Genomic DNA, 19556 nt, shown 5'->3' on the forward strand with positions numbered 1-19556 from the left:
TTCCCTGGGGTTGCCTAAGGTCGGTCTTCTTATTGGTTCATTGTCGTTCTCCCTCAATATGTACTGGTTCGAGACCTTCTCGTCTTTAAAACTGCAAGAGTTTGGGCCCGGTGGAATCGAGTCTTAGCGGACGGCTCTCTAGCTCGCTGGAGCTGACACAAACACCGATGGAGTGAAAGATGCCCAAGTGTTAGAGTCATCTTAGAAAATGACCTTTCGCTTTGCCCCTCAAAGGACAACAACTTTTTAACTGCAGAAAATTCCAGATCTTAAAGGTTGTGAGCCCCACCGAAGCCTTTCCCAGAGGATACTAGTTAACTTCCTTTCTGCCGTGGTCCAGAAACATTATGGAGGCCTCTTCCACCTCTCAGATTCTGTCATGGAAACAAGAGTGGAGAGGCAAGTCTGCCCCAAAGGAAGCCATTCTATACTTTGGCGGTGTTCTGAGCACCACATGGAAGCGGACTTCTTAACGGCACGGAGCGTGATTGGTGGGGGGAAAAAAATCTGCGTTTGTATTATAGTCTCCAGAACTTCAGAATAATGGCTCTGGAAAGTCTCCTGAGCACTGAACTGCTGGGGAAAGAAAAACAGATTTAGAAAAAAAAAGCTCAGCACAGTCTGCCGCCTGCTCCTGTCTTGAATTTTTTTATTTTTTTATTTTTTCACCAATTTCCTCCCTGGCCGCCTTGCAGAAACAGTAACTTCTGTTACCCCAGTGAACCTATATGCCAGCTTAAATTTATGAGGATATTAAAAGTAAGTCATGAAATGAGTGTTCCAGGTTTCTTTCATTCTTTGAAGTTCCTCTGTGGTAATGGAATTCTAATAAGGTCAGAGAACTTTAAAAAAAAAAATTAACAATAACTCTTGCGACATGAGAATCGTATGTCGTCAAAACAGTTATTTGTAGAGTCATATATTAATCGCAGGGAAACGTTGCTAAACCTGTGGAAGTGGATACTATAATGACTCCCACCTGATTACCCTGAATCTACCCCAGCGCTTAGAACAGTGCCCGGCACGTAGTAAGCGCTTAACAGATTCCATTAAAAAATGAATAACGATGGTCTCCAAGTTAACCTTTTGCTCCAGTCAGAGTTGTAGTGCCTTGCTGGAGACAGGGGTTCCTTGCTAACTGAAGTGAACGTTTTGTTGGCCAGGTGCGAAAAGAGTATGGGAAATGCCTGCGCACGCACTGCTGCAGTGGCAAAAGTACGGAGAGCTCCATCGGCTCAGGGAAAACATCTGCTTCCCGAACTCCCGGACGCTACTCCACCGGCTCCCAGGTAAGGAGTGGCTGGGCCTCCTATGGGGCGTCTGTCGACAAGATGTCCCTCGTGTCCTTCCTTTAATCGAGGCGATTGCTTTTCCAATGCCCAGCTCCTTAATCAAGAATAATCATAATAATGATGACGGCATTTTTTAAACGCTTACTATAATAATAATTTTGGTATTTGTTAAGCGCTTACTACGTGCAGAGCACTGTTCTAAGTGCTGGGGAGGATACAAGGTGATCAGGTTGTCCCGCATGGGGCTCACAGTCTTAATATCCATTCTACAGATGGGGCATAGAGGCATAGAGAAGTTGTGACTTGCCCAAAGTCACGACAGCTGACAAGTGGCTGAGTCGGGATTTGAACCCATGACCTATCGATCGATCATATTCTTTGAGCACTTGCTGTGTGCACAGCACTGTACTGATGCATTTGAGTGCCGTATAACAGAGTTGGTAGACAAGTTCCTTGCCCACATTGAGCTTATAGTCTAGAGGGATGTTCCTTTGGGTGTTTCTCTCCAAAGAGGAGGATGCTCACTGGATGATCTGCGCTCTTGTGAGGCCTACCTTTAACAGTAATAATTATCTATTTGTGAAGTGCTTACTATATGCCAGGCACTGTACTAAGAGCTGGGGTAGGGACAATCAAATCGGGTTGGACAAAGTCCCTGTCCCACGTGGGGCTCTTAGTCTCAGTCCCATTTTACAATGAGGTAACTGAAGCATGGAGAAGTAAAGTGACTTGTCCAAGGTCACACAGCAGGCACGTGGTGGAGCAGGACAAAACGTTGTCTAATGATAATAATGATAACTGTGGTGTTTGAATGCTTAAGCGCTATGTTAAGCACGGGAATAGGTTTAAGAGAGTCAGGTCGAACAAAGACCCTGTCCCACATAGGGCTGATGGTCTAAGTAGGAGGGAGAACAAGAATAGACTTCCCATTTACAGATGAGAAAAATATTCCTGGAAAGGGATCCCTTTTAGTGTGGAAAGCAGCATGATCTAGTGGAAAGAGCACAGGCCCGGGAGTCGGAGGGCCCGGGTTCTAATCCCAGCTCCGCCACTCACCAGCTGTATGAGCTTGAGCAAGTCACTTATCTTCTCCGGGCCTTAATTTCTTCAACTGTGAAATGGGCGTTCAATACCTGTCCTCCCTCCAACTTAGCCTGCGAGCCCCATGGGGGACAGAGACCGTGTCTGACCTGAGTGATTTTTCTCTATTCCAAAGCTTAGAACGGTGCTTGACACATAGTGAGCACTTCACGAATACCTTAAAAAAACCCACATAAATCAATTTGCGTGGCTGACGTATGTTTCTTCCCATTACAATTTCTTCGTGGTCCCGCTTTTTAAGAAGCCAACCTTCTCTGGTTGGAGCTCACCTGGTTTGGACCCCCAGTGAGGTGTATTGACCCCTGATCTGTTACCAAAAGGGAAGTGGGCAAATGAGTTGGTGAAAGAAAGGTCAAAAAGGTGATCCACGGCAGATATAGGTGGCAATATAAAAACCCTTGCAGGTCCATTTGTAACAACTAATTCGGGTCATTAAAAGATGCTATATGAATCTGAGAGAGTTAATACAACTTTCCAAATGACATGGCGTGTGCATTGGGAGAGTATAATTCATTGTCAAATGATTCATTCAGTCGTATTTATTGAGCACTTTCCGTGTGCAGAGCACTGTGCTAAGTGCTTGATGATGAATCTTCACAACTTACCGCTTGTTCTGCTAATTGACAACCATTACCTCTTTTATTAATATCTTGGCAAAATTCAGCAGTTGGGTGGAGGAGAGACAAGGTAGGGGAAATGATAGGACTGAGAATTACACAGGAACGCCACGGTGCCCTAACGTTTTAGAAATGGTAACGACTCAAATGATGAAAACTACGACGTCTTAGAGGACAGTTGTCTTGAGGAACTCTGAAGTCTTTTGGGTTATGAATTGGATGTGTACCGTGGGTGTGCCTAATTTCAGCCAGTGGCCAGTCAGCACTGTATCTGGCGATTCCTTTCACATTCAGAATGCGGTGGAAGGTTTTCCTCCTGAAGCAGAGTGTATTCCAGTCAGCCATAGGATTTCCCGTGGTGCAGTGTGAGGAACAATAAAGGAATTTGGCTAAGGGACTGCTTTTCAGTCCTTTTGATATTTATATGAATCAGAGATGACTTGATAATCCTCCGTGTTGCATTCTTCTCCACATGCGGCATGTTGAAATGGAATGGAAACACAATTTCCCTGGGTCATCAACACACTTATCTGTGTGGATTTTTCCAACTTAGGGATCAAATTTGCACAAAATCTTGGCAGTGCAAAGGTTCTCAATAAACAAACTAAATATTTCTTATCCAGAAAACTGGGACGGTTTAACACCGCTCCAAAATGAAACCATGAAACAAAAGTCGATGTTATAATAGTGATAATTTTTCATTTCATTCATTTAGGCTAAGCTTAAGGATGCCATTTTGAAGCCATACATTTCCAGGGTGGACTCTCCACACATCTTTGGCAGGAAGTGCCGAGGCCCATGTTGTCGTTTTCTTTAAGATTTAGTAATGGGGCAGGCAGATAGCCTGGAACTTACTTCTTTTGAGACGTACGTACGCCGCCGATAACCAGTTTTGGGGTCCACTAGCTAAAATAGTTGCAACGATGTAGGCAAAACTTTTTTACGTAATATATACGGAAAACTGCATTCCTCAGCTGCCTCACACCGAAGATTCGGTTCGTGGTTGACTCTTTCTCCTCCCTCTCCCTTCTCCAGAGCCGGATTCGCAGGATGTGGAATGACACAGTTAGAAAACAGTCTGAATCTTCCTTTATTACTGGAGATATAAACAGTTCAGCATCACTCAACAGAGGTAATTATAGACTGTTTTTCATATTTATGACTTTTGTGATTAAGAAATCTTAAATTGATTGCTTAATTTTCAACTTCTGCTGGACCTTTAATTCCCTACGATACGACTGTTACCACGGAGAGTAGAACACGGTCGAGTGCAACGTGTTCCATTATTCATAAACTGGGAATTTTTAAACATGCAGTTTCAAGAATATCCTTTCTGGAAGAAGTGAAGAAATAATAATAATAAAAAAAAGCTCTCAATAGTCAGCTGTCACCTTCATAAACTGGTGAGCTGTCAGGCCTCATTGCGAACAATGAAACCAGGCTATCATGGCCTATACCGTCTGCCAAGCTTCATAGAGCTCCACATTGTCCCAGGAATAAAGCAATTTCATAGCTTTTGTGGAAGTAAAAATATACTGCATAGCACATACTTAAGGCAAACTGTGTACCCAAAGAAAAAAATGAAATCCAAGCTTAACGTCGCGATTGCGTGTCCACCTGATGGGATATTTGACATTCGGGGAGTGCAAAATCTGTTGATATATATTGACCTTTTACATTGTTTTGTTTTGTTTTTAGTGTGCATAAGGAAAATGGCCCTTGATTAATAGTGGGCTGGTTTCTCAAAAGATCTCAGCGTCCTCCTGGGATTTGTTATTTTTTGTGGTCATATTTGTTTGGTCTGGGTAACAACCCCAGCTGGAAGCAGTGAATGTGGTGAGAGGCATGAATCACTGAATCTAACTGATTATCAGCGGGAAGAGGGATTGTTTGGACTAATGTGAGAAATCCAAACCGCACTTTCTTAAGAATTCATTATGGCTTAGAATGGGCATTTGCCCCATTAAGACCACAGAATAATCTCAGGCCTCTTTTAGGCTTTGGTCTTTTGTGTCAGGAAATTGACCTGCAAGTGGATTTTCCTCTCAGGGCAGAACAGGATGATCTCAGCGTGGAGTGAGAAGAAATTGTCTTGGGACCTGACTCCGTCTTTGGAGTCCTTGAACCCAGGGATTCATAGTGCCCCTTCATGGATACACAAGAATGCTACAGTTGTTTTGGCTAGCTGTGTCTGGAAGTCCCTCTTGTTAGGGGAAACCTGACTCACAGGAACCACTGATCGGTGGAAATCACTGGGCTATGAGTAGTCGGTTCAAAGATGAACTCCGTGACCAGTGTTCTTCCATAGAGATTTCTATATTAGCACCGTGTCCGCTTCTACCGGGATGCTCCACACCCTGGCCGGGTGGAAAAAGTAAAGCTTTGCAAAACCCACAGCCCTGTAAGGCACAGTGCAGTCGTGTCGAAATAGAGCCTGCACGGCGGAGCATCAGCCGGGACAAATGCCACGCATCCAGTTGTTTCTTCCTGCATTGAATCTAACTCGATCGACTTCCGGAACGTGCTTCGTCAGAACAGATGTCTGTGCGTAGAATGGAATTAGGATCCCTAATTCTTCAAACATAGCCAGATCACAGAATAAAAAAAATCACGTGGCAGAACTGATTGTAATCATAACTGTGGTTTTGCTTCCTAAATCCCTTTTGAACACTTGGTATATAAATGTCACATCATTTACTCGTTAGGCATTCAGTCTGGTTTTGAATGACTCTGTCACTACCTTCTCAGCTTAACTTACCTTGAACAAACAGGCTCATAGTGAGCAGGGAATGGATCTGTTTATTGTTATTTTGTACTCTCCCAAGTGCTCAGTAGAGTGCTCGGTGCACAGTAAGCACTCAGTAAATACAGTTGGATGAAAGAATGAATGAGGTTGCGCTTACTGTTTAGTCAGTTTGAAATTTTGACTGTTTCATAATGTGCCTGAGGTCCATCACTGTCAAAGTAACTCGAAAACAGCCGATCGAGTCAGCATTTAGGCTCAAGTAACACCTGGCCTGCATATGAACTATCTAGGACGACGGCTAGGTTGGAATATTGTTTCTTATTTAGGATAGCTGTCAATTGATAATGGATAGTGTTTCTTTAATAGAATGCTCCTCCCTTAACACTGAATTGGTGATTTTGTTTTTAACGCACGTGGTAATATTACTAGTGATGATAATTTTTGTTAAGCGTTTACTGTGTGTCAAGAACTGTACGAAGCGGTTATATTGTACTGTCCAAAGCACTTACTACAGTGCTTTTGCACACAGTGAGTGCTTAATAAATACGATTGATTGATTGATACAAAATTATCAGGTCCCACATGGAGTTCACACTCTAAGGAGGAGACAGAACGGGAATTGAATCCCCATTTTCCAGATGAGGCAACTGAGCCACAGAGAAGTGAAGTGACCTGCCCAAATTCACACAGCAGACAGGTGGCAAAGCTGGGATGAGGACCCAAGTCCTCTGACTCCCAGGCCTGTACTTTTTTCTCTAGGCCATGCTGCTTTACCAGATACAAAGTAGAAATATAAATCCTTTTTTTATTTCATGGCAAGCGAGTAAAGAGGCCCTTGTGGGCCTTCTTGAAGGTGTTTGTGCCTGTTTAGTAGGAGAATGGATGTAATGGATAGACTTGTCTTTTGTTTATTTGTTTTGATCATCTTCATCTAGAAAAGAGCAATGGTGTCGCTTATACAAGGCTTTGAGTTTATGCGGGTATGTTTTTAGCACTGGCTTTTTAGTGCTAGTAAGTGTCTGTAAATCTGTAAGAGATACAATATGAAAATTCTGGGTAGGAGGGGTTGGGGGTGCTAAGGTGTTATCTTCATCTTTTTCAACTGAGGCAAACATTTTGGCTGGGCATATCCATTTTCCAAAGAAGCCCTTGGATTTGAAAAGAGAACCCCTAAAGCCAGAGGCATGCTTTTCTCTAGTTCTTTTTAAATGATCTTTTTTTTGGGGGGGGGAGGGGGAATACGTTAAATTCCTTTCTGCTTACCTAGTGATCTCTTGTCAGAAAAGTCTCCTGAATTCCAAATTCAGTGATTTCCACTCTAACAGTTCTTTCTGCAGAACCATAGCTATCCTTCTGGTGACATCAACGATGGTTTCCTTCCGCTACTTTCTGCTTCGTTTCTTGACTTTGACACGGCCAAGAGTCACGGCAAATCCATGATTTCCCGATAGTAATGCCCAACCCAAGACAGATTTTTGTGATGTTCAGTAGTGCTGTCTCGTTATGATGATGAACTGATGAACTAAGATCCAACTTCTCTATGAAACCTCATCCTTGATACATTTCTTTGTTTTGTCTTTCCCGATTCTGGGCAGGCATAGTGCCTTTGAGTAGATGAAATCTATACTTGATATGTTCGCAAATGGAATGCCACAACTTGGGGGTCAGACGGTTTGTCATTCGATGTTCAGTATCATGTCCTCCATTCACCCTGCATTGCTGCAGCCCAGGATGAGCTGTTGTCCAGTTTCCAACCGGGAAGTCCCCAAATGAGGTTCAGATAGGGCATCTCTGGTATTTTTTATTTTAAGCATCCGGGTTCATCCAGACATGGGAAGGGAAGGCAGTCTCCCTGGAACTGTTTGGAGGGATCACGGTCACGGAGCAGCATGAGTTAGTAGATGAAGCACAGACCTGGGCGTTGGAAAATCCTGGGTTCTGATCCTGGCTCTGCCACTCATCTGCTGTTTGACCTTGGACAAGTCACTTCTCTGTCCCTCAGTTACCTTATTTGTAAAGTGGAGATTGAGAAAATGAGCCCCACATAGGACAGGGATTGTGTTCAACCCAATTTGCTTGTATCTACCCCAGTGTTGAGTACAGTTCCTGGCACATAGTGAGAGCTTTACAAATACCACAATTATTATTATTATTCCTATCCTGGCAGACAAACTCTCTAGGGTCTGGCCTCCCCAGACACAATGGCTCTGTGTCATGGGACGCTGCCTGTGTCTCCAAGCCTGGTGATTCCCAGGACCGCTGCAGCCTTTCACAACGTTATTCACCTCAATGTGTGCTGAAGCACATGTCCCCAACTAACCGTTAAGGTCCGGCAGGGTAACACCAAAACTTGAAATGTTCGATTCCTCCTTCATTCGAATCTTAGAGTCCTTTTTGATCCTACTTCATATTGCTTATTTCTGGTGACCTATTTAAAAACAATCCAGGTTCCATTTGATCTCCTATATCTGTCTGATTTATAAATATTCTTAGCCTTGCCTTGGAGAGATCGTTGGCACCAGAAAATCACCACCTCTTTTCTGCAACAAATCTCAATTCTGTCTAGATCTTGATTCCTGTAATTTTTTCATACGGTCCGTGTCAAGGCCCAACTCTCCCAAAACTGTTAATCCAAAATTTGCTTTGACTTTTCATTTATCCTTGGAAGCAGAAACACATTCTTCCTGTCTCTTTAATCCATTAAGTGTAAATCTCTTTCCCCGAGGGTAGAACTACTCATTAATATTTCCCTTTCACCAATCCGTACAATTCTCCTTGTTTTTGATCTGCCTCCTCCACAACACACAGGAGAGTCTTTTTTTACAACTGTGATTTCCATCATATAAAATCGGTATGAGGATTTATGACGATTAGAACTTTCAACCCCCTCATAACTCTTTTATATGCTCTTAAATGCTATGATGCCTGGGCACAGTGCAATTTAATTCTTCTTATGGAACTCTTAATATCTCTATATCCTAGCCAAAACATTTTTGTCAGTGCTTCATTTTTAAATTCTTCCCCTCTGAGTATAATATTCTGGGCTCCTTTTGACCCGTTCATGTGGAAGTTCCACCAGAGGTGTCCACTTTGGGGGTCCCCAGCCTGCTCTTCGGGACTGGAGAGGGTCTGGTGGCTCAAACTCATCTCCAGCTGGTAGCCCCATGTGGGACAGGAGGTCTGGTATCTACCTCAGCTCTTATTACAGTGTCTGGCACATACTAAGTGCTTAACGATGTCCAGAAAAGAGAGACTGCCGGAGCCAGCTGTGAGACCTTGGACAAGTCACTTGACCCCCCCCCCCCCCCCCCCCGGGCCCCAATTTCCTCAGTAGTAAAATGGCGGTAAATACTTTCTCTCCCTAGCATACAGGGATATTGTGCTCTTCTGGAACAAGGATGGTGGTGGGGGTGATGATCATGCTGGGAAAGTGAATGAGATGAAGGAAAGCGAGCTGTTCAATTTGGGATATGTTGAGTTTAAAGTGCCAGTGGGTCGTGGAGGTGCTTTCTTAAAGCAAGTGGATTGATAAGGTTAAGATGGAGGTTAAGGCTCATTAGCCTGAAGGAGGTTGGGTAAAGAGGGTGAGATCCAGACCACAGGTCTTGAGAAGAGAATTAGTAAAGAGGAAGGGCAGGCAGTGGATGAGAAGGAATGTTATAGGAGTAGGTATCCTTTTATTTTAAAACATTTTTAATTTCCCACATATGGTTGAAAATAAAATCGAACATGGAAAATGAACAATTTTGGTACGATTTAGCACTTAGGATTATGTGCATAAGCACTGTTCTGACTACTGAGTTAGATACAAGAGAATCCAATTCAAAACAGCCCATCCCACAGGGGAACCAGGGACTTTATCCCAGTTCTGCAGATTAGTCCCGCTCACTTAACCAGTCTGGCACTCACACTTCCCTCCTCTCCCACTTTCCTCTTCTAGTGCCAGCTTACTCACTGTGCCCTGATCTTGTCTGTCTCACCTCCACCCATTTCCCATGTCCTCCCTGTAGCTTGGCACTCCCTCTCCCTCCATTTATGCCAGACTATCGTTCTCCCCAACTTCAAAGCCTTATGAAGGTCACATCTCCTTCTGGAGGCCTTTCCCGATTAAGCCATCTTTTCCCCGGCTCCCTCTCCCTTCTGCGTCATCTATGCACTTGGATCTGTGATCTGTGGGCATTTGATATCCACCCTACTCTGAACCCCGGAGGACTTTGGTACATATCCATTAATTACATATTCTAAGTTATTTATAGTAATCTCTGTTTCCCCCTCTAGACTTGAAGCTCAATGTGCGCAAGGATGGTGTCTCCCAACTCTGTTGTGTTGTACTCTCCCAAACACGTAGTTCAGTGCTATGCACACAGTAAACACTCAGTAAATACTACCGATAACGATGAGCAGGAGATGAGGAAACTGAGGTTCAGGGGGTGTTAAATGGCTTGCCCGAGGTCACAGAACCAGTCAGTGGCAGTGCTGGGATTAGCGCTCAGATCTTCCGACTCCAACTACGTTCATTCATTCAATCATTCAGTTGCATTTATTAAGCACTTATTGTATGCAAAACAGAACTAAGCGCTTGAGAGAGTTTAATACAAAGATAGATAGACACATTCCCTGCCTACTGTAGGCCATCCTGCCCTTCCATAACGAGATATCAGTCATTTCATGTGATTGTTACACGTTCCCCTCTAAATTTTCATGAATTAATTGCTAATCTCTTTCCCATTTCACCCTTTTCCCTAGTTTCAGTTAGACACAGCTTCCTTTGCAAAGGATTAGTCGTAGGAATCACTTCAAGAGTGGGAAGAAACATTGGGGTAAAATTCAGGGGGTGATTGTTTCCTGACAGCTGAGTAATGTCAGATGTGGAGGAGAAGAGAGATGAAGGGCTCTCCTCTCTGGCCATCTGCTGGGTAAAATACGTAATTGGACTTAGAAGCACTCAATAGCTATTCTGTCTCCTGGTAGAAAATTTCCGATTGTTCTCGAAAAGAAAGTCAGATGTCTATTTGAGGTCTTTGCTTTTCATCCACCTTTATTGTCAGAAGTGGTTATTAAATTGCGGTGTCAAAGAAAGGCTGTCATGATTAAGAGATGCCTCGTTCCTCTCAAAGTCCCAGTTGCTTTTCGAGTGAGCGAATGATCGAATCCCAACAAGGAGAAGAGGGAGAAAGTCATTTCGTTGGAGGGATGTTCTTCCCTTCCAGATGCGGCATCCATCCTCACTCGGTGTCCCCTTGGGGAAAAGTGGGCTCAGCGAGAGGGATTGCCCAAGGGACAGATTGTGAGGAAATCCTGATGGTTATAATAATAATAATGTTGGTATTTGTTAAGCGCTTACTATGTGCAGAGCACTGTTCTAAGCGCTGGGGTAGATACAGGGTAATCAGGTTGTCCCACGTGAGGCTCACAGTCTTCATCCCCATTTGACAGATGAGGTAACTGAGGCCCAGAGAAGTGAAGTGACTTGCCCACAGTAACACAGCTGACAAGTTGGCAGAGCCGGGATTCAAACCCATGACGTGTGACTCCCAAGCCCGGGCTCTTTCCACTGAGCCACGCTGCTTCTGGTTATAATCTAGTTATAATCTGGTTATAATCTAGGAGAACGATACCCTTTTTGCTGAAAAAAGAAAAATAGAATGACCCAAAAGATTTGTCTCTTTGGATGAAATAGAACCTAATATAAAATTGGACTATTTGCTTGCTCCACCCCCCATCCCCTTGCTTCAATTTTTCGCCTCAAAATTTGTTTACAGTATCAAAGAATGGAAAAGTCATTACTTCATCCTCAGCCTCTGGATGATGACCAAAGAAAGCACTTTCTGTCCAGTACTACCTGTGTCCTTGAGAACTTGGGCTCCGTCCACTAGTTTAATAATCCGTTGTGAACAGACCACCCGTTTTTGTTCACGTCAGAGTAAAGTCTGCGTTGTCCTTTTAAGATGCCAGATTTCTGCTGTAGGAACAGTTCACATCATATTACCTCCTCCCTTATTAACATGCAGGTAGATCGCCATGCTGTTATTTTTACGTCTCCGGAGACAAAGAGAAATGAAAACATGTGAATCATGACAGATTGCTAACTAGGTTTTACACAAATCAAGGTATAATGTTACAAAGAGAAACAGTCATGCATCGTATTCCCTTAGTCCACAAAGTGAGTTTGGTTACACGTACAAAATATTCCATATTGCCTTGTCATTTTAAGGATTACAAATTCATCCATTGCATTGATTGAACACCTACTGTGAATGGAAGACTGAACTGGGAGAGTACAAGTTAGTAAGCATGGATGAATAATGCTCTTAAGGCACTTAGGGTCTAGCGGTTGTCGTTATTTAATTCATCGGTTAGTAGTTACAGTAGTCTAATAAGCAGCGTAGCCTAGAGGATGGGCCTGGGCGTCAGCGTTCAGATCCTGCCTCCGCCACTCATCTGCTGTGTGAGCTTGAGCGAGTCACTTAACTTCTCTGTGTCTCACTTACCTCATCTGTAAAATGGGGATTAAGATCGTGAGCTCCCTGTGGGACGGGGACTGTGTCCAATCTTATATCTTGTATCTATCCCAGGATTTAGTCTAGTGCCCGGCACATAGTAGGCAGTTAACAAACACCATAATTATCATTATTATCATTACTTTGGTATCTGCATATGAAGTTCCTGCCAAACGCTATCCCCGTGAGTCTGTGCCCGGTGCGCAGCAAACCGCACGACTCATGTCAGTCATAGGCCAGAGCAAAGGGTCCTCCGGACTCCTTATCGTTAGGTTTCATCTTTGGGATTAATGCTTGTTTTGCCCTTTTTTTCCCCTCACTGATATATAAATGTAGCAACAGCTCCCAACCTTTAAGAAAAACCTCCAGCATACCAAAATAAATATTTTCCTCGTGCTCCATCATTCCGGTTTTCCTTTTTGGTGTCAGCCCCAAAGACATAATCGTAACTGTACACCACCCAAAAGGGAAAATCATTACTGCTGTTTTTAGAGATAATCAGTTTAATGTCATGAAGATTCCACCGTAATGACCTGAACGAATTAAGCTCAGATTTAAGCGGGGAGCGTCTGAGGCAGACAGAAAAATTAGAATGAGTAACTTTAATATCCTGCTTCCCAACCCAAATGAGACCTGACCCTCCTCAGAATGAAATTGCTGTCACATTCCAGAAAATTCAATTAGGCTCTGATTTCCAGGCCATGAGCACCGGCGGCCTGCTGAGTCAACAGGACGGAGAATGCACGATTTTGGAAATGGTTTTCAGCTGCCCCTCCCACAGCCAACGTGTCACTGCTCTTTAGAGAGTTCGTCCTGAGTACAGCATACCGTACTAAGCTTTTGAGGAGGAGCTTAGTGGCTAGAGCCCGGGTCTGAGAGAAGGCCCTGGGTTCTAATTCTGACTCTGCCACATGTCTGCTGTGTGACTTTGGGCAGATCACTTAACTTCTCGGTGCCTCAGTTACCTCTCCTGTAAAATGGGGATTAAGACTGTGAGCCTCATGTGGGACAACCTGATTATCCTGTATCTACTCCAGCGCTTAGAACAGTGCTCAGCACCTAGTAAGGGCTTAACAAATACCATCATTGTTATTGTTATTATTAATCACTTCTCTGGGCCTCAGTTACCTCACCTGTAAAATGGGGATTAAGACTGCGATCCCCATGTGGAACAGGGACTGTGTCCAACCTGATTAACTTGTATCTACCCTAGGGCTTAGAACAGTGCTTGGCACATAATAAGTGCTTAACAAGTACCATCGTTATTATTATATCAGTTGCTTTCCCTGCTACGAGGAGCTTTCAGTCTAAGGGTGGGAGGGTGGGTCAGAGAGACATTATTTACCCATAGAGGGGGCAGGTGAAGATAAAGGAAGTAGCACAGATGTGTTAGTACAAAACAACTGAATGTGCAAATAAATTATGACTCTACCCAAGAGCTGAAGAGAGGATGATAACTTCACTAAATCAACTTCGCTTCTTTCAGAGACAACATTATTAAATTGTTTCACAGCTGAATGGAGTGTGGTCTCCTTCATGGCAATTTTGGAAACTCCCCAGGTTTTCTTTCTTCATCCTTTTTCTTTTGTTTTCTGGTGTGGGTTAAGCACTTACTATGTGCCAGGCACTGTTCTAAGCGCTGGGATAGACACAAGGCAATCAGGTTGGACACAGTCCTTGTCCCATTTGGGGCTCACAATCTTAATCCCCATTTTACAGATGACGTGATGAGGAACAGAGAAGTGAAGTGATTTGCCCAGGGTCACACAGCAGACAAGTGGCAGAACCAGAGGTTTGCACAGAGTAAGCCCTCAGTAAATTCCACTGAATGACTGATTGAACCCCACATTTATGGGCACCTACCTAAATTCAACTCTTTTTTCATCCCTGGAGCTGGATTTTTATTTGGCACAGGACTTCAACTGGGGGCCAAGAAGGCCCAGCAGGGAGAATGGTACAGGTACCTTTGAAATGAGTTTCTAGAGTGGGTTGGAAGCCCCTTGGGACCATCACGGCCCATGAAAGGATTTGCAAGAGGCGAGCCAACCAAGGCGGGGATGGAGATGAAGAAAGGAACGTGCTAACCGGCACGAGCATACATGAAAAATGACACCAAGCACAGATTAGGTCGGTGGCTTTATCCGAGGTTGGCTTCCTTATTTCACAAACTCCATCTCCACCTGCGGAAGGCACTGCCAGCCCAGTCTCTCCCTTCCCTTGCTACGTCTCATTTCCATGGCCACCACGAGAGGAGGTGCCCTGCTCGCCACCCTGCATTCTCATCCGTCTTACCGCTGACCTCTTGATCACTTTCTCCTCACCCTATGGAACTCCTCCCCCCCTTCACATCCAGCAGACCACCTCTCTCACCCTCTTCACTCAGGACCCTTCCGAAGGAACGTGTCCTCTTGGGGGCTTTCCTTGGTTAATAATTTCTTCTCACTATCCCCAGCTGCTACTTCAGCACCTCCCCATCACCTGAACACTTAGGTCCTCACACACCACTCTCTTCCCACCCCCTCACCCTGATGCCCTAAAGTAGGTATCTGTATACTCCGTTCCTTTCACGTCGAGGTAATATATTTCAGGGTCTGTCTCCCCAACTAGGTTGTAAAGTCACCGAGGACTCAATGCATGTCTTCTAACTCCCTTGCACACTCCCAAGTGCTTAGTAGAATGTTCTGCACAAAGGAAACGGTACAGATTTGATTGAGACAAGTGAGTGACAGTTGAACTGAGACACTCAGAACTGCAGCTTTTCATCACAGATAGAAAGTATCTTTAGGAGCCCTTCTGAAATGCTTAAGTCTATGAAGTATCTTTCCAGCCTCCAGGTCATTCCCGGTGCTAATTCTGGCTCTTAGTTGAACCATAAATTTGATCTCCATTTTTTTTTTTATGAATGACTTTTGCAAGTGTGCCAGTGGTCGACTTTGATACATGCAATATAAATAGCTTGCATTTCATCAGTGACCTCAATTCAATAAATAATATTCAAAGCAGAACAAATATAGACTTCTCCCATATAGATGAGAGATTTCATAAATCACAAGTCAGCGCTACTGCTAGGGAATGATTTAGATTTGTCACTGCCCGGGCTAATTGAAAAAAAGGTAAAGCTTTCATTCTTTCATTCACTTGTATTTATTCAGCTCTTACCGTGTGTAGAACACTCACTAAGCGCTTTGGAGAATACAGTAGAACAATAAACAGACACATTCCCTGCACGCAACAAGCCTACCGTCTAGTTGAGAGACAGAGATAATATAAATAAGTTACAGATATGTACATGAGTTCTGTGGGGCTGGGAGGAGGGGGGGATGAAAAAAGAAAGCAAGTCAGGACAACACAGACGGGAGTGGGAGAAGAGGAAATGGGGGGCTTAGGGAAGGCGTCTTGGAAGAGATGGGCCTTCAGTAAGACTTTAAAGGAAGGGAGAGTAATTGTCTGTCGGAATTGAGGAGGGAGGGATATCTTGGTGGACGTTCCTGATTTTCTTAACATCGGTTTCCATAACTCTATCTTCCTCTTGTATATTTTTGCCTGCTCTCTAAATAAATTGCGAGGAGCAGACACCTTGACCTTAAGAAGTATGTGCTATGTTGTGTTTTTAAAGGCTGCGGCTTCCAACTCCTTTCTGGCAGAGCCTATTTCATTTCAGTTTGTATTAATAGATTCTCAATGAATGAATTAGATGCTGAAGGGGCAACCACCCTATTTGAGAGAAATTGAATAGGCAGATTTATTGGAGCTTAATAACTGAATCTTGTTGGCTATTAGAAGTCACAGTCGGATAACTCAAGATGTCAGTTGTGTCTCTGAGAACAGAATGCTAAATATGTGTAGGCCTTCCCTATAGTCGCGGTTTTGACGTTTTATAGTGATGTCCATTGTTGGAGTAAATACAGTGAAAATGTTGGTAGCTTTTCATTAATTATGGGGTGAGATTTGTTTTAATGTCTTTCTGTCCGTATGGAAAAGAAAGGACAGAGGCAACTGGAATGAATTCTCAAATTGTTCCTCATTTAGATGGCTACTTTCTGTGGATTTTAATGAGCTTTGTTCCGCACGTTTTAACGGATATTTTTAGAAGGTCTAATACGTTGGCTTCAGAAGGTTTTTGATGTATGAATCATTCGATCCTGTTGATGAGGAAGGAGAACCTACTGCCTTTTGGTGAAACTGCTGTAGCTCCCAGTTAGATCCAGAGGGATGAGATGGCCAATATACCGGTCTAGAGGCTGGAAGCCTTAACGCACCTCTGAACCCTAAGCTACCATTTAGTCTTCCTTATGATGGAAATCACAGTACTGCGGTCACTTATTTGCGAAGTGTCAGGGTCACATCTTCTTCTTGAGGCCTTCCCCGATTAAGTGCTGTTTCCCCCGGTTCACACTCTGTGTCGTCTAACGCGCTTGGATCTGTGACCTTCGATATTTGATATTTGTTTGAGATTCGTTCCACCCCACCCCACAACACTTACGTATAGATCTTCAAATTATTATAAATTAGTTAGTTCATTCATAATAATGTCTGTCTCCCCCTCTAGATGGCAAGCTCATCATGGGCAGGAAAACTAACTGTCCACTCATTTCCCTTGTATTGTACTTTCCCAAGCACTAAAAACGGTGCTCTGCACATAGAAAGTGCTCAGAAACTACCACGGATTTATTGATTTACAGACATCCATCACAATCCATCAATCAGTGGTATTTATTGAGCGCTTAATGTATGCAGAAAGCATTATACTAAGCATTTGGGGAAGTACGTGTCATTGTTTATTGTGTTGTATTTTCCCAAGCACTTAGTACAGTGCTCTGCACACAGGAAGCGCTCAATAAATATGATTGAATGAATGGATCGAGTTGGTAGATGAGATCCCTGCTCACAGTGACCTTACAGAAGTATTTATGTTGGAAGCGTCTATCAATCAATGGTATTTTTTTGAGCTCTTAACTGTGTGCCGAGCACCATACTAAGTGGCTTGGGAGAGTACAGTATAACAGTGGCTTACTGGAAAGAGCATGGGCTTGGGAGTCAGACGTTGTGAGTTCTAATCCCGGCTCTGCCACCTGTCAGCTCTGTGACTTTGGGCAAGTCATTAACTTCTCTGTGCCTCAGTTATCTCATCTGTAAAATGGGGATTAAGACCGTGAGCCCCAAGGGGGACAACCTGATAACCTTTTATCTACCCCAGTATGTAGAACAGTGCTTGGCACATAATGAGCTCTTAACAAATACCGTCATTAATTACACATATTCCTTTACCGCTTTGAGTCTATAGGAGGATCTGACAGGCTATGGGCATCTGTATTAAGAATTCAAATTGAGGAAAATGTTCCTCCTGGTAATAATTAAGCAAGCCAGCCATCATGTCAGATATATAGCATGAGATCACTTCTGTAATGGATTTTGGGGGCCTCTGATAAGTGTCACCACTAAAGGGAGATTATACATATAATGAAAGCTACAAACACCAGTTTGTCAGACATGTCGGGCAGGGTTTATCTGTGCATACAAATATGGTGAAGATCGTCAAGAAAGAACAGCTGTAGTAATTCCAATTTAGCCTAGATAGGAATGACTGTAAGAGATGGGCCTCGTAGGTAAAATTATAAAATATAATCTCACATCCTACAGAGGTAGGACACAGTAGTGGTTATAATACCATTTACTGAGCATGCTCTGGATGATAATAACAATAATAGTAATAATGATACTAATTGTGGTTATTTGTTAAGTGCTTAGTATGTGTCAGGCACTGTATTAAGTGCTGGGTTAGATATGAGCAAATCAAGTTGGGGACGGTCCTTGTCCCTCAGAACTGCTCCGGGACTGAGGTTGGAGCGAATATCAAGTGCTTAAAGGTTACAGATATACAGATCCAAGTGCTTAAGCAACACAGAAGGCAAAGCCAACGGGGGAAATGAGGGCTCGGGTCAGGTTTGGCCTCCTGAAGTAGATGTGATTTTAGAGTGTCTTTGAGCTGCCGTCAGTGGGCATTCTTGTGTAGAAATACATTATCCAGCCTCGGTCCCCAGCCAGAATGAAATGCTGTTGAAGAATGTTCTGGTGCGGTACAAAGGGAACGTGGGCTCTCCCACCTTTAACGTACGGCAACGGATATTCATTCATTCGATCAATCGTATTTATTGAGCACTTACTGTGTCCCGAGCACTGTACTAAGCGCTTGGGGGAGTACAATATAACAATAAACAGACACATTCCCTGCCCACAAAGAGCTTACAGCCTAGACGCCTGTGATAGGAAGGGCAGTGCTGTTGTGGAGAGAAAGGTCAGAGGAGGAAAAAAGGACAAATGTAACTAGTTTTGCGGTGAAATAAATGGCCACCTTAGCCACCTAGAACGCTAAGGGCATTGAGAATTGAGGTCTGCAAGTATGTTCCTTTTGAAAGAGCATTTTTCTCTCACGGTATTTTTTTGGTGGTGGTGGTTGTCATCGTTTCTATGAATGGATTTTTTGTTTCCCCACCAGATATGAACAAGCAGATGAATACATTTCCCTTATGATGACCGCGGGCTAGATCGGGCAGGTGATCCGTGTTCCTTTAAAGGCCTTCGGTGCTGGGCTTTGCTGGCTGCCAGCAAGAAGTGTTATTTGAATTGTGTTGTTGAATGATACCTGTCTAGCTCCTAGTCACTTCCCGCTGTCATGTTATCTTTCACTTTGCCTTCCTTGGAAGTTGCAAAAAAGTCCGCGTTCTCTTCGGAAATGCAGTCCCTCATCAACTGGATCGTTCCGAACTGTGTCCCAAGAATGTCTTCGTTCCAGACCGGCGCCCAACAGTTTGTATTTGCTAAAGGGAGAAATGATAATGCGTGTCCGTTTCTGTTACGGCCTTTAACGAATTTGAACCCTTAAGTTTTTCTTATGTGCTAAGCACTGGGGCCATACAAATACAAATAGATCAGACACAGTCCAGGGCCTATACTGGGGCTCCCAGGGAAAGAGGGAGGGAAAGCAGGTCTTTTATGCCCATTTTGCAGATGAGGAAATTTAGGAACAGAAAGGTTAAGTGACCTCCCAAGGTCATAGAGTAAAGCAGAAACTAGAGCTTGGGTCTCCACACTTCCAGACTTGTGCTCTCAATTTTCTTTGGATGCCCAGGAGATAAATTTAACAGTCCAAAACCTGTGTCTGTGATGAGTCAGAAAATAAATGTCACTGAATATGACATCGTGGGGTTCCGTTTTCTTTCCATTCCACTGACTTCAGTGGGAGACTTGGCTTACTGGAAACAACCCGGGACTGAGAGGTAGAAGATCCAGGTTTTACTCC

The 19556-nt window shown here is 43.7% G+C and overlaps 1 protein-coding gene across 17 annotated transcripts in view; it reads left to right on the forward strand.

The window, feature by feature from the left end:
• The window catches only part of ADGRL3 (adhesion G protein-coupled receptor L3), a 609412-nt gene that overhangs the window by 575566 nt on the left and 14290 nt on the right, over positions 1 to 19556 (forward strand). For all 17 annotated transcript variants that reach the window (XM_029072997.2, XM_029072999.2, XM_029072998.2 and 14 more), the window contains 2 exons: positions 1164 to 1289; positions 4046 to 4142. In XM_029072997.2, the coding sequence (XP_028928830.1) occupies positions 1164 to 1289; positions 4046 to 4142 (223 nt within the window). The remainder of the gene's footprint in view (positions 1 to 1163; positions 1290 to 4045; positions 4143 to 19556) is intronic.

The sequence above is a fragment of the Ornithorhynchus anatinus genome, chromosome 10 (genome assembly GCF_004115215.2).
Source record: "Ornithorhynchus anatinus isolate Pmale09 chromosome 10, mOrnAna1.pri.v4, whole genome shotgun sequence".
Lineage (NCBI taxonomy): Eukaryota > Metazoa > Chordata > Mammalia > Monotremata > Ornithorhynchidae > Ornithorhynchus > Ornithorhynchus anatinus.